General features: G+C 42.4%; 2 protein-coding genes across 3 annotated transcripts; one reads left to right on the top strand and one right to left on the bottom strand.

Annotated features, from left to right (window-relative positions):
• Window positions 1–328: 328 nt before the first annotated feature.
• LOC143103042 (RING finger protein 151-like) lies at window positions 329–3,015 on the bottom strand. Of its 2 annotated transcripts, none has more exons than XM_076266834.1 (4): window positions 2,796–3,015; window positions 1,243–1,412; window positions 1,056–1,152; window positions 329–919 (listed from the first exon to the last, which is right to left on the bottom strand). In XM_076266834.1, exons 2-4 carry the CDS (start codon window positions 1,386–1,388, stop codon window positions 476–478), a joined length of 687 nt encoding a protein of 228 aa, XP_076122949.1. In that variant the 5' UTR covers window positions 1,389–1,412; window positions 2,796–3,015; the 3' UTR covers window positions 329–475. The 2 variants fall into 2 exon arrangements, with proteins under 2 accessions (XP_076122949.1, XP_076122948.1); XM_076266833.1 differs by lacking the exon at window positions 2,796–3,015 and adding an exon at window positions 1,854–1,958.
• saxo3 (stabilizer of axonemal microtubules 3) lies at window positions 2,453–5,615 on the top strand. The gene is made up of 5 exons (XM_076266640.1): window positions 2,453–2,862; window positions 3,576–3,752; window positions 4,105–4,221; window positions 4,433–4,524; window positions 5,366–5,615. Exons 1-5 carry the CDS (start codon window positions 2,755–2,757, stop codon window positions 5,613–5,615), a joined length of 744 nt encoding a protein of 247 aa, XP_076122755.1. The 5' UTR covers window positions 2,453–2,754.
• The last annotated feature ends 5,917 nt before the right edge of the window (window positions 5,616–11,532 follow it).

The following is an 11,532-nucleotide window of genomic DNA, read 5'->3' as shown; positions in this document are numbered from 1 at the left end:
ATGTCTGTCTGCGTTTAAAGATGGGCTTACAGTGGGCTTAATTCAAATATTTCTTTATTGTATTTTTGTTGTAACAGCAGTGAGACTTTTGTCACAGCACTATCTCTGTATGACATACATGACAAATATCTACTATTTCTGTGGCATAGCGTACTTACTTACTGTTATTCTAAATTTCCATTCCAATGCCATTAGACTGTTCAATATACAACACACTCAGTTATACACTTCTATAATTGCTCTCTGTTATATACCCCCCCCACACACACACACACAATTTTTATATCCATTTTGTTTTTCATTCTATTGCAGTATTGCACTATTAATATTAACTGTCTAGCCTGTGGAGAAGCACACATAAGAATTTCATTGTGTTCGGTACACTTTACATGTGCTTTACACTTTGTCATGTGCAACATGACAAATCAGTCCATTGCTTTTCTAGTCCACAGAGCAAGAGGGGTAAAAACATTCTTCAGAAGCACCTAATGTTGTCTCTTTCACTGTTGCTGCCCTCATCCTCTCCCTCCTGCTCATCCATCACCTCCAGGCTCTCACAGATCAAGGCGATCTGCTCCTTCATGCTGGCCATGGCCTTCTGCATGCGCCGCATCTTCCTCTGGAGTGCAACGGCGACGGCGCGGTGGCTCTGCCGCTGTGCCTCATGCTGCAGCCGTAGCTGCTGGTAGCAGTTGTGCTGTGCCCGCGTGCCCTGGCTCAGCAGAGCTCCACATCCCATGTGGCAGGGCTGGCTCCAGTGCTCGCAGTGGCGCGCGTGGGTCTCCAGGTCACGGCGAAGCAGTTGGGCGCGGCACCCACGGTACGGGCACCCCACCAGCTCAAACACGCAGCCCAGGCTGTGGCAGTATTGCTCGGCCAGTGGAAAAGTGGCACGGCAGCCACGGATCTCATTCTTGCACTGCAGGAATGGGAGCAGGAAGAGGGTGAGGGGACGGATCAAATCTGTGGTGGTGTTCTGATCAGTGCTGTCAAAGACACTTTTATTTGTATTACTCCAGCAGCCTACAGCATAATTTTCTTATACAGTGACTTACCTTAATCTTCATACGGCCAATTGACCTGCTCAATTTGTACATAACTAATATTAAGTTATGATTAATTGGCTTTCGACAACAAGGACATGTCTCCTGCCTGAAAAAAAGCAACATCCAAATGTTTTAAACCAAGTTAACATGGTTTACAAAGGGCAAAGTTTACTTGGATAACAGTATGAAAGAGCACCTTTTCAGCCACTGTAATATGCATTTTTTGCAGAAGATGTGATGGCAAGGTGCCCGCACTGGACATCTAAGAACACCCTGACATATAGTACAAATCAGCTCTGGGTCTGGAGGATCAACAAAAGAGTCTGCATCATAACCTCCCATCTCAAGGCATAGCTCTGGATCAGCCTGTGTAAAGGACATAATGTATTAGTCTGTAAAACACATTTTATGCACACACATTTAAAACCAAGTTGAGGCCCTATCTCACTGGGCTTTTCTAGAACAGCATGACAGACCTTTATGGAACAACAACTCCAAAATAATAGTGTTATAGCATTTTCTTTTCCAATGTAGCCTAACTATATACATCAACATTACATTTTATTGAGCTACTAGGCCTATGTCTATATATTTAAGGATACCGTGGGTTTCAAAACAGTTTTCAAACCATCAAAGTGAATGGTTAAAAACTCAAGGTAGAAAACACACTGCTCTGTTAGGAAGCCTAACTTTAAAGTCTGTAGGGTACCACACGAAGACAACTGCCATCGAGTTATTGACTACCTTTAGAACAATCAAGAAAATTCACATTTAGTGTAACGCTATTTGGGTTGAAAAGTATGTTACCATTTTCCTCAACGTTGTTATCCATGAATGACCCTCACGTGCACTGTCAAAACAGGGAGCCCCATCACCATCAATAGGACATGGGTGGGGTGACATTACCATGCGCAGTAGCCGACGACAACGACAACAGTGACGTGCGCTTTAGGGTTTAGCCTATTTGGGGTTTTCTCTAGCCTACTTGTTGTCAACCCACTTGGCTAATTTACAGATGGACGGGTGCGGTCCATCCGATGGAGTTAAAGTAGTAGGCTTCTTGTTTCGTAAGGTTATGCCCACCCAAGTAACCTACAGATAAAGAAGAAAAAATGTTGCTGGTGTTTTATCTAGCCTAGGCATGCCCTACACAATCTAATTAAAGGGAGTCTATAATAGATAATGTAACATAACACGTTGTCGTTATTTGCCAACATTAGTTATTTACTCCAACTATTCTTTTAAAAGGGAATTTCAACTAGCTTAGGCCTACATAGAAAGAAGGAATTTTACTTGTTCGAAATTCTCATTGAAATTGCACTGTAGACCAAAGATTCTAGAGCGCAATAATCTTAGCGTAGACTGACAGAAGGCGCAAGCGCAAGCAGGTTCTGTTGTCATTCCTGAAGGCGTTTCTATGGTGATAACGAGACAGACAACACGCACGAATTAATTCATCTCTCTAATGTTTTTGTCAAGCTAGAAGTAGCGTACTAAGCCATATAGTTAGCGTACAGTTATTGTTAGTGTCAGTGTCCGCTTGCTTTTTTGGAACAAATTATGAAAATGATGAACAGACTCTGCTTACAGCATCGGTGGTGGTGGTGGTGTAGCCTAGGTAGGTAGGTAGAGCTAGAGCTAGGTAGAAAGAAAGTGGGCTAGGGAAACACACTGATAAGTTGGCTAACGTTAAAGGAATCGTTTCAACATGAAGACTTACGACCGACGGATACAAAGCGCAGAACTCACCAGTACTGGAATCGGCCACAAATTTGTTCACCCTCCACCTTTCCATAAAAGTAGCAGCAGATTGAAGGTAGGCCTGTGTTCTGTCTCCAAAAGTGCGCGCGCCGTCAATGTGTTGCAGGTGTCGCAGAGGTAGCTAGCCTACATTATTTTACATTTTGTAATTAAGGTTGAAATACTGAAAAAGTTCATGATTAAATAGCTCAAATTCAAAAGTAGCTAGATATATTGAAATTAAATGAAATAAGCGTATTCTTCAAACTGATCCGAAACATATTTAATGGGGTTGTCATTGATGGATTGTTGGTAACGCTACACTAAGTGTCTTATAATGGAGTGGTGGTTGTAATATGCTTAGTTGCATCACGATGTATGCGTAATTGTTCAATTGCCATTAAATAAATGATAAGGAAATACTTTATCTCAGTCTCGTCTCGAGTTGTGAATAAATGTTTGGGTGGACCGCAGAAGAGTTTGAATTGGGCCTCAGTTGTCCTCTGTCCTACAGAGCACATTCTGCATAATTTCAATTTCAATGGCAACAAAAAAGTCATAATTTTGTACTTTTTTTGCCATTGAAATTGTGTAATGGTAAGTTTTGTTTTAGGCTTCAGGAGGCCTAGACTACTATGACATGTGTATAGCACTGCTGTGAAAACAAGTTGAGTACCGGTATTGCATTTCTTTACCATGATTCACCTGCTGCAGATAGCCGAAGAGCAGAAATGAGCCAACTCCAAGGTCATAAAGGTTGTTATAAAATCCTGCCTTTTTCTCCCAAAGGGCCCACCGCCTCTCTCACTTGACTACAGGCCTTGCATCCCTGCGGCCTCCAACTTCACATCCACCTCACATATGGATCACAGCAGGAAGCCACTGACTGGACCACTGGCTGACGTTAAGTACCCCTTGGCTCCACCACACTGGAAGACTCACACAATGACTGATTTAAACCGGAGGGTAAGGAGACGATGGTAAAGAATTACCCCTGTAATGTAGGAGAAAACTGTATTCAGACTGTGTAGTGTGTACTAGTGAACTTCAGGTCAGTGGTTATACATGAATCCATCTCTTTAAGGTGGTCTACTTAACCCTGTAGATACGGAACGATGATTCTTTTAAATCAGGCTGGATCATGACAGAGTATAGGTAAACATTAGAGATGAGTCATGTATGAGGACATATGTGATGAAACCTGTTTTGTCCTCACTTTAGGTTTCTTTCAAGATCATTAATAATAATTTGTATACTAATTTGTTTGTTTTGTGTACGCTGTCTCATGTCTGTGATATGTTTTTATTATTACTTGTAGATTAAGGATTGCTGGGCCTTACGGGTGCTTCCCAGCCCAACCAGTGAAACACGGGACCACTACAGGGGTCAGCCAGCACGCATCAGCCCCTCTACAGCACCCTGCTATGAGTTACTGGTGAGGCAGCAATCTGATCATCTCCCATCACTGGTGCTCTGGCAGAGTTCATCACAGCCAAAACCACACCAAACATGTCTTTATTTGTTTATTTATTTTCAATGATGACACAAAATTCCAAATTCCATTATATACATGACTTGCATAGGTTTGTCTAATTACTGCACTTTTGCAGTTAGGAACTATTTCCCCTTTCTGAATATTTCTCCAGGCCTTGTATGGAAAGCTTGCTGCAGATCAGACCGTGCCCCCTCCAGGTCCAGTACTCAGCACCACTCACAGAGATTACAGGCACTTTAACAGGTATGGTTCCATCAGTGCGGTTGGAATGTAGTGAGAATGTAGAATGTAGATGACCACCAGAGGGCAACACTTGAATAGAAGATTGAATGTGTCAGACACCTAACAGTGTAGTTCTACATTTAGGCACCTTCCAATATGAATGCAGAGATTGATGTTTGAATGGTTAATATGTCTTGCCTTGCATATCATTTTATTTTATGGTAGAGTTTGCTACAGTGTTTTTGTTTAATGTAAGAGGTTATTGAAATGTGTTCAAAATCTTGGTTGAAGATTTGGGTGGTCCATGGAAAGAACAGGCAGATGATTTTTATCTTGTAGAAATGCAGGCCAGATCATACACAAATTACCTCTTGAACAAGCACATCATTGATAAGCTAGCTGTCACAAAGACACATGCACAAAAGCCTTCATTAGCATCATATACACTTACCACAACACACACAGATACGCAAACAAACACACACACATGCACGCGTGCATACTTACCCTACACAGTTGCACTCCTCAGTAATTGTGACGGGAGATTGCTGACCTCGGTCCAAATAATTAGTGTTAAGAGACTGTGTGGAGCCTCCCCTGTTTGCTTCTGAGGAGAAGGAAGTGCTCTGGACAGGGCAGATATATGGGGCTGTAGAAAAGCACCCTTCTGGTAAAAGAGGAAGAAGTGCTACCCTCCAATGGCCTACAAACTATGTAAATGGATAGTATGGTAATAAAGCTGAAAAGCTAATGGACCTTAACATTGACCACTGACTTACACTCTTTTTCTCCCTCTCTCTCTCTCTCTCTTTCACTCACTCACTCACTCTGCTCCTGCACTCTGACCCCACACCCCTCCAAGCTTTGAACTGAACTCGTCATACTCAGGCCAGGCCAAACCACTCCCTGAAGGACTGACCAAGAGCTCTGCCTACAGCCACATGCCTGGCCATAAAGCCCCGTCCACCACTTCGTGTTACCCTCGGCTGCCACGCCGCTCTGTGGCGGTGCCATACGGGGCCTACACTTCTCTGTACAGGGACAGTTTCACAACTCCTGCCTTGCCTCGCACCCTGTCACACCAAGTCCAGCCCCAGCATCTGAGCACCTAGCACACCTCAAATGTATTTTGAGGTGTGCTAGGTATGTGCACAGGATTTATCTTTTTTTTTTCCTTGTTGTCTTTCAATAGCTATTTCTGAAAGTATACTGATATATAAAGTAGTCGATTATTAAAAATTAGTATTTTGAATGTAGTGATTAAGATTGATTTATTGATCTGTTTGTTGTGGCTATTGCAGCACATGCCCACATGTGAGTATACACAGGTTTCCCGTTTACCAACAAAACTAGATACGCGCGCAGCCGTGGGGCAGAAGACGCTTGGTGGCCGTCCACAACATTATAATATTAACCTAAATAGTCGGCTGCTGTAAGCTAGAATCTGATTTTTTTGTATACCCCTGTTGTCTCAGTGATAATAACATCTCATTTCAGACTACATTTCAATGTTTGCCGTTCATTTGCATCATTAATATAACATCGTATTTTGTCATTTTTGGCGAAGACATGCATTCCGTTAGGGATATTGAACATATTTAACATTCTCTAACCATCGTGATTTGGAATTGGTGCAGTTTTCAGCACAAAAACTCATTTTATGTTTTTGCTCTTTTATATATATATATAAGTATATATACTCTTTTGATCCCGTGAGGGAAATTTGGTCTCTGCATCTATCCCAATCCGTGAATTAGTGAAACACACTCAGCACACAGTGAACACACAGTGAGGTGAAGCACACACTAATCCCGGCGCAGTGAGCTGCCTGCAACAACAGCGGCGCTCGGGGAGCAGTGAGGGGTTAGGTGCCTTGCTCAAGGGCACTTCAGCCGCGCCTACTGGTCGGGGTTCGAACCGGCAACCCTCCGGTTACATATCCGAAGTGCTAACCAGTAGGCCACAGCTGCCCATTGCATTGCTCTATGCTGTTCTATGGTGCTTTCTGCCTCTTGGTTGCGCACGCATGTTTTCGTGACGTTGCATAGAAGTATGGCTGGCCACAAGTGCATGTACATGTTGAGCTGAAACCCCTATACTGTAAGAGGCTACACTAGCACCAGTGAAATCCCAGGGCTGTAAGGAGAGATGTAGAGAATGGGTGAGGCTGAAAGAGGAATGCTGCTGAGTAAGCAGTCTCACACAGAGATGGACGAGATGGTACACACACACACACACACACATACACACACACTCACACACACACACACTCAAGTACACACTCAACGACTAAAAGAGATGGTCCACACACACACACACACACATACTGTGAACAGACACAAAACCAGTGGCAGTTGGTGGCTAAAAATATTGATGATGTAAGCACCCCCTCCCCTTTCCCTAACAAATAGATTTTTTGGGTGGAATACAGCTGAACTGGTACGGTACATGAACCTCAACTGCAGTAGCTATCAAAGGGTATGTAAATGAAGACATAAGTTCACTATTGCCATTACATTTCTTACATTTTATATTTGGTCCAAACACCAACAATAGTCAACAATAAAACACTGTTTACAACTGATGCATTAAAGACCATATGGCTAGACACATACTTCTGCTTGACGCTATGACAGTTACAGTGTCATATGTTTGGCCAGTAAGTTCATATTTGCTATTGTAAGTATCTGCATCCACAAACTTAATAATCAGCTCTGCATCTTTGCCCCTTAATGAATCTCCAGCCTTATCACCTCCTAAATCATTCCTGTAAGCATTATTAATACCCTGAACATGCAATGGGTGATTTCAACTGAATTCAATAAAACTATTGCCGTACCATGCCTGTCAAGTTTCTGAATTTCTTTCACCTTTCCTCTTAAAAGCTCTGACCACCAAGAATAAGAGGGTCTTAAGAGGGTAGGCAAGATGGAAGAAGGTAGCACCTGTAATATTCCATTACACTAAAGCAACTAACAGACTGAATTGTTTCAATTTGAATGGATTTTACTAGACCTGTCTTGTGTTATTCAGTTTGGTATTATATAAATATATAAAACTAAAACATAAAGAACTGGTGTGGGCCAGGATACAGATCAATAGTGGCAGATAAAAAAAACACATTGATGAGGAAACAAGACAAGGAAAGATGGGCAAACAAAGAGAAACTGAGTCAGTCTAAGGTTTCTTGGCACCATCCCACAAATTAGCCTCTGAATCCACCAGACTCCTGCCCTCCACCCCGCTTCGCTCTCTTCCGCCCACCTGTTCTCTCCACTCCACTCTTCCTTCTCCCTCCAGCTATGAGCCAGACGGAGAGAGAGAGAGGAGCACAGAGGAAGTAAAAAAGAGAAGAAGGCACACTGAGGAGACAGGAATATAGTGATGCTGTGTGGCATGGGGGTTTACTTTGATATGAAGCCAAGCCACATGATACTCAGTCATATTCACAAGATAATCAGAGGATGGTGTTTGCTAATTCTATTATTTCTGTATTGTTTCCCTCAGGAATGGATTTATTGAATACAGAAACCTACAGTCTACCACTAGTCTGATGTGTAGTCTGATATAGCTTATCATTTCTTAAAAAGAAATGATCTCACTGCTTTGCCTTTGTGTTCATTAATTATGTAACCATATAATTTTCCAATGAGTTTGGAATTATTTAACAAAACAAATATATACATATATTTACTACACTTGATTACTGATTTGCATGTAGTAGGCTATAGTGTGCATTTAGTGAGCTATTCTCCCTCTGCATATACAGCATGGCAAGAGAGATCACATTTGTCAAAACAATTGATTGCTACTTTTATAGACTGATGTCAGCCAACACAGAAAATGTAAGTGCACTGTAGGCCTAGTTGTAATATCACAGCCTTTAGACGAAGTATTAGAGTTTACATTGATATGAGTGAATGCTGTCCACAGCCATGTGCCTTCTGATTTGTCTTAGGCCTACAGATGGATTGTTGACTGTTGATGGATGGGACATTCAGTCAGTTTGAAAATGTGGAAATAATGCAGGGGGTAGTCCCATCCCATGCACGACCGGGTGATTCCCTCCACCAACCGCCTGTACTGACACCGAAATTCTGCGAACCTTCGAGGGATCTCCCCCATACAAACAGAAAAGTGAACAAGAACAGTGAGCGTAGCCTACACGCATGTAATGCTGAGGGAGGACAGGGCGGCTGCTGACGGTAACTGGGGCGTGATGGTTCAGGGGACGCCAGGGATCACCTATCCCTTTAAAGAGAGCAGGAGGGAGGGACACGAGTAAAGAGATAGAAAGAGGGAGATGCAGACGATCGTATTAGGCTACTCGATGGACCCATGTCGCGTGGAAGTGTCAGTTCACTATAGATTCAGGCAGAGAGGATACTAAACAGCTCAATTATAGAATTTGTACAAAGAAACTATAGAAACCTTGTATAGGCCCGCCTTGTCATAAGAGCTGAGCTTGGTCGACTTTAACGCTGAATACACATTTGTGCCTATGGCAATTGTCTAGTAGGCTAATTTACACGTTTGACCAGCGACTGGACTACGATCTAAGGAGGGAAAACCAAGCAAACAGAAGAAAGAATGCGTTTTATTGTTGGGCGACAGCTTTTAGAAAAAGAGGTGTAGGCTATGTGCCAGTGGAGAGAGCACAAATGAGAGAGGTACCCTCGTTCATTCCGCTTGATTGGCTCGTGCAAAAAAAAATGGAATAGCAGAAATAATACAAAACAGGGGTAAGACACGATAGACTGGTCAAAAGACATAGGGTGCAGGATTGTTGGAGAAAATACAGTTGCGTTGAGGTAAAAGGGGGATGTGGAAATAAGTTAACGTACCAGGGAAACGTTGTGCATTTATTGAGGCGAGACACCAGCAAAAAAGACACACGAGGATTGTCTGGTAGACTTAAATCACGTTGCTATTAAATCGTTTCTGTTGCCTTTTCGGAAGAAATTATATCTCTCCAAAGAATCAGCTATTATTGGTGATTTGTGCAGTCCGCAGACCAGTACATTGATCCACTTCACTGAAAAAAGAAGATAAGGTGGAAAGACTGCCTTGTAAATTAACTAAGACTATTAACTTGAGTGTTAATGTGTGTGTGTTTGAATACACGCACACTTTACACACACGGGCCCAACCAGACCCAAAGCGAGTAAGTACCGTAATAGGTGTTCTGTGGTCGTGTTTGTGCTGTGCAGTGGTCCGTTGTGTTCGTACGTGTATAAAAATGAAGTTCGCATTCTCACACATTGATGTGTTCATACAATCAAAACTAGCTTGTATTGCTCAACAAGTAGACGACCTATGCTATCCACTCCGTTTGTATCTTTATTTGCGCAGAATGTGGGGGTCCACATGTACAATGGACAAAAACAAAACAGGTAGCCTATAGCCTATTCAGTCTATGTATTTTATTAGTTCTAGCTCAAAGACCTGTGGTCATGGCTTCTGACTTTTTTAATATTGGGAGTGTAAGTGTCCGGTGTAATAAATTAATAGTGAAGGATTTTGATAGAGGGAGTCTCAACCATTCTTGCTTTGTTTCACTCTCATCTTTTGGGAGTAGCAACGAATCCAATAGCCTGCTCTTTTTGCAGTGACCCACAATTTACCCTTCTTTTATGAAGGACACAGTGACCTCAATTTTTGGTCTGAATTCAATTTTGACATCACTTCCTGTTTTCTACTCTGATTTCTTCATATATCTGTCAGGGGTGGTCAGAAAGTATTTCCCCATAAGGTCATCCTTTGATTCTCTGTTAAATCTGTTTCCTTTCATCATCCCCTATCATTCTTGTTGCCAATCTTTTTGCTCTGTGTCTTCCATTTTTTTCTGCGCCTTACATTGCCTTTGCCCTTCTAGTCTCTCACTGTATTCATATCTACCTTCCTGTCCATTTTCTACCTCGCTGTCTGGCCACCCATTCCTCTCTCTCTCTCTCTCTCTCTCTCTCTCGCTCACTCTTGCTCTGTCTGTCTCTCCCTCTTTCTCTCTCTCTCTCTCTCTCTCACACACACACGCACACACAGGCACACACATTTAAACACACACATGCATACACCTCTGTCTTTGTCTTCCTATCATTGTACTTCTCCTGTCCCCATGCTAAGAATAGTTTCCATCAAGTTCAAATGTGATTTGGCTTAACACAATTATATCCGTCTCTTTGTCTCTCTCTCTATGCCTCTCCAATCCCAGAGTGCTTGGAGGAGGACTATAAAGGGATGGTAATTAACCAGAGAGGGCAGTGTTATTAATTAGGTTTTAACGAGAGATTAGAATGGGGGTTAAAACTATCTTAAGAATGTTGTTAGTTCTAGAAAATGAAACAGTCACACAGGCCTGATATCCCTGAGACCAGTCTCTTTTTTCTTTTCCTGCGCCTGACTTTCGCTCACTTCAATTTTCTTTTGAATTCCTGTAGTGTAGAGTCATGCAACAGTTTCCCTTCTGCTTTTAGTTTTTGCAAAAGAACACATTCACTACTCTGAATGCAGATGTGTGTCTGGTTAGTTTAGCAACCACTTCAGATGTTCCAGCATGTCTCATCAACAGGCATATAAAGAGGAGAAATTCCTCCTCTCAATGACCACGTCAACATTTTGTATTACTACATACAATATATGCCAGTGTGTATATATGTGTGTGTGTGTGTGTGTGTGTGTGTGTGTGTGTGTGTGTGTGTGTGTGTGTGTGTATGTGTGTGTAAGCATTGCTCCAGATAAGCACAGATCTTACCTGCTGACACATTAACCACAGCACCCCGTCAGCTGGAGAGCGATCCGTAAGACAGAACCACTTTACTGATTACCTCATTTACTCCTTTAAAATGCACACACACACAGAAAAAAAGAACAGTCGGTTGTAGTTGACTGAGTACTCATGGTGAGAGGAAGAGAGAAAAGACAGAAGGAGAGAGGGGGGAGGACTGCAGTATTTTTGAGAGTGCAGTTCTATTCCTTGTCCTTTAGGTGTCTCCTGCACACTACAGAGGGTTGTAGTGGTGAGAAAAAATC

This window comes from Alosa pseudoharengus, unplaced genomic scaffold, assembly GCF_046254945.1.
Source record: "Alosa pseudoharengus isolate Yale_2024_CS ecotype anadromous, Long Island Sound unplaced genomic scaffold, YU_APseudo_1.1 YU_APseudo_1.1_scf_4, whole genome shotgun sequence".
NCBI classification, from domain to species: Eukaryota; Metazoa; Chordata; class Actinopteri; order Clupeiformes; family Clupeidae; genus Alosa; species Alosa pseudoharengus.
Note: the sequence above shows the minus strand (reverse complement) of the source record. Positions and strands in the feature narration are given on the sequence as shown.

What these genes read in the sequence shown, in the direction of transcription:
- LOC143103042 (XM_076266833.1), bottom strand. Translation starts at nt 1,955, where the DNA reads ATGGTAATGTCACCCCACCCATGTCCTATTGATGGTGATGGGGCTCCC. An exon ending in TAACAACGTTGAGGAAAATG is followed by an intron (nt 1,413 to 1,853) that starts GTAACATACTTT and finishes TCCTTTACACAG; the next exon opens with GCTGATCCAGAGCTATGCCT. An exon ending in TTGGCCGTATGAAGATTAAG is followed by an intron (nt 920 to 1,055) that starts GTAAGTCACTGT and finishes CCATTCCTGCAG; the next exon opens with TGCAAGAATGAGATCCGTGG.
- saxo3 (XM_076266640.1), top strand. Translation starts at nt 2,755, where the DNA reads ATGAAGACTTACGACCGACGGATACAAAGCGCAGAACTCACCAGTACT. An exon ending in TGACTGATTTAAACCGGAGG is followed by an intron (nt 3,753 to 4,104) that starts GTAAGGAGACGA and finishes TATTACTTGTAG; the next exon opens with ATTAAGGATTGCTGGGCCTT. An exon ending in CACCCTGCTATGAGTTACTG is followed by an intron (nt 4,222 to 4,432) that starts GTGAGGCAGCAA and finishes ATATTTCTCCAG; the next exon opens with GCCTTGTATGGAAAGCTTGC.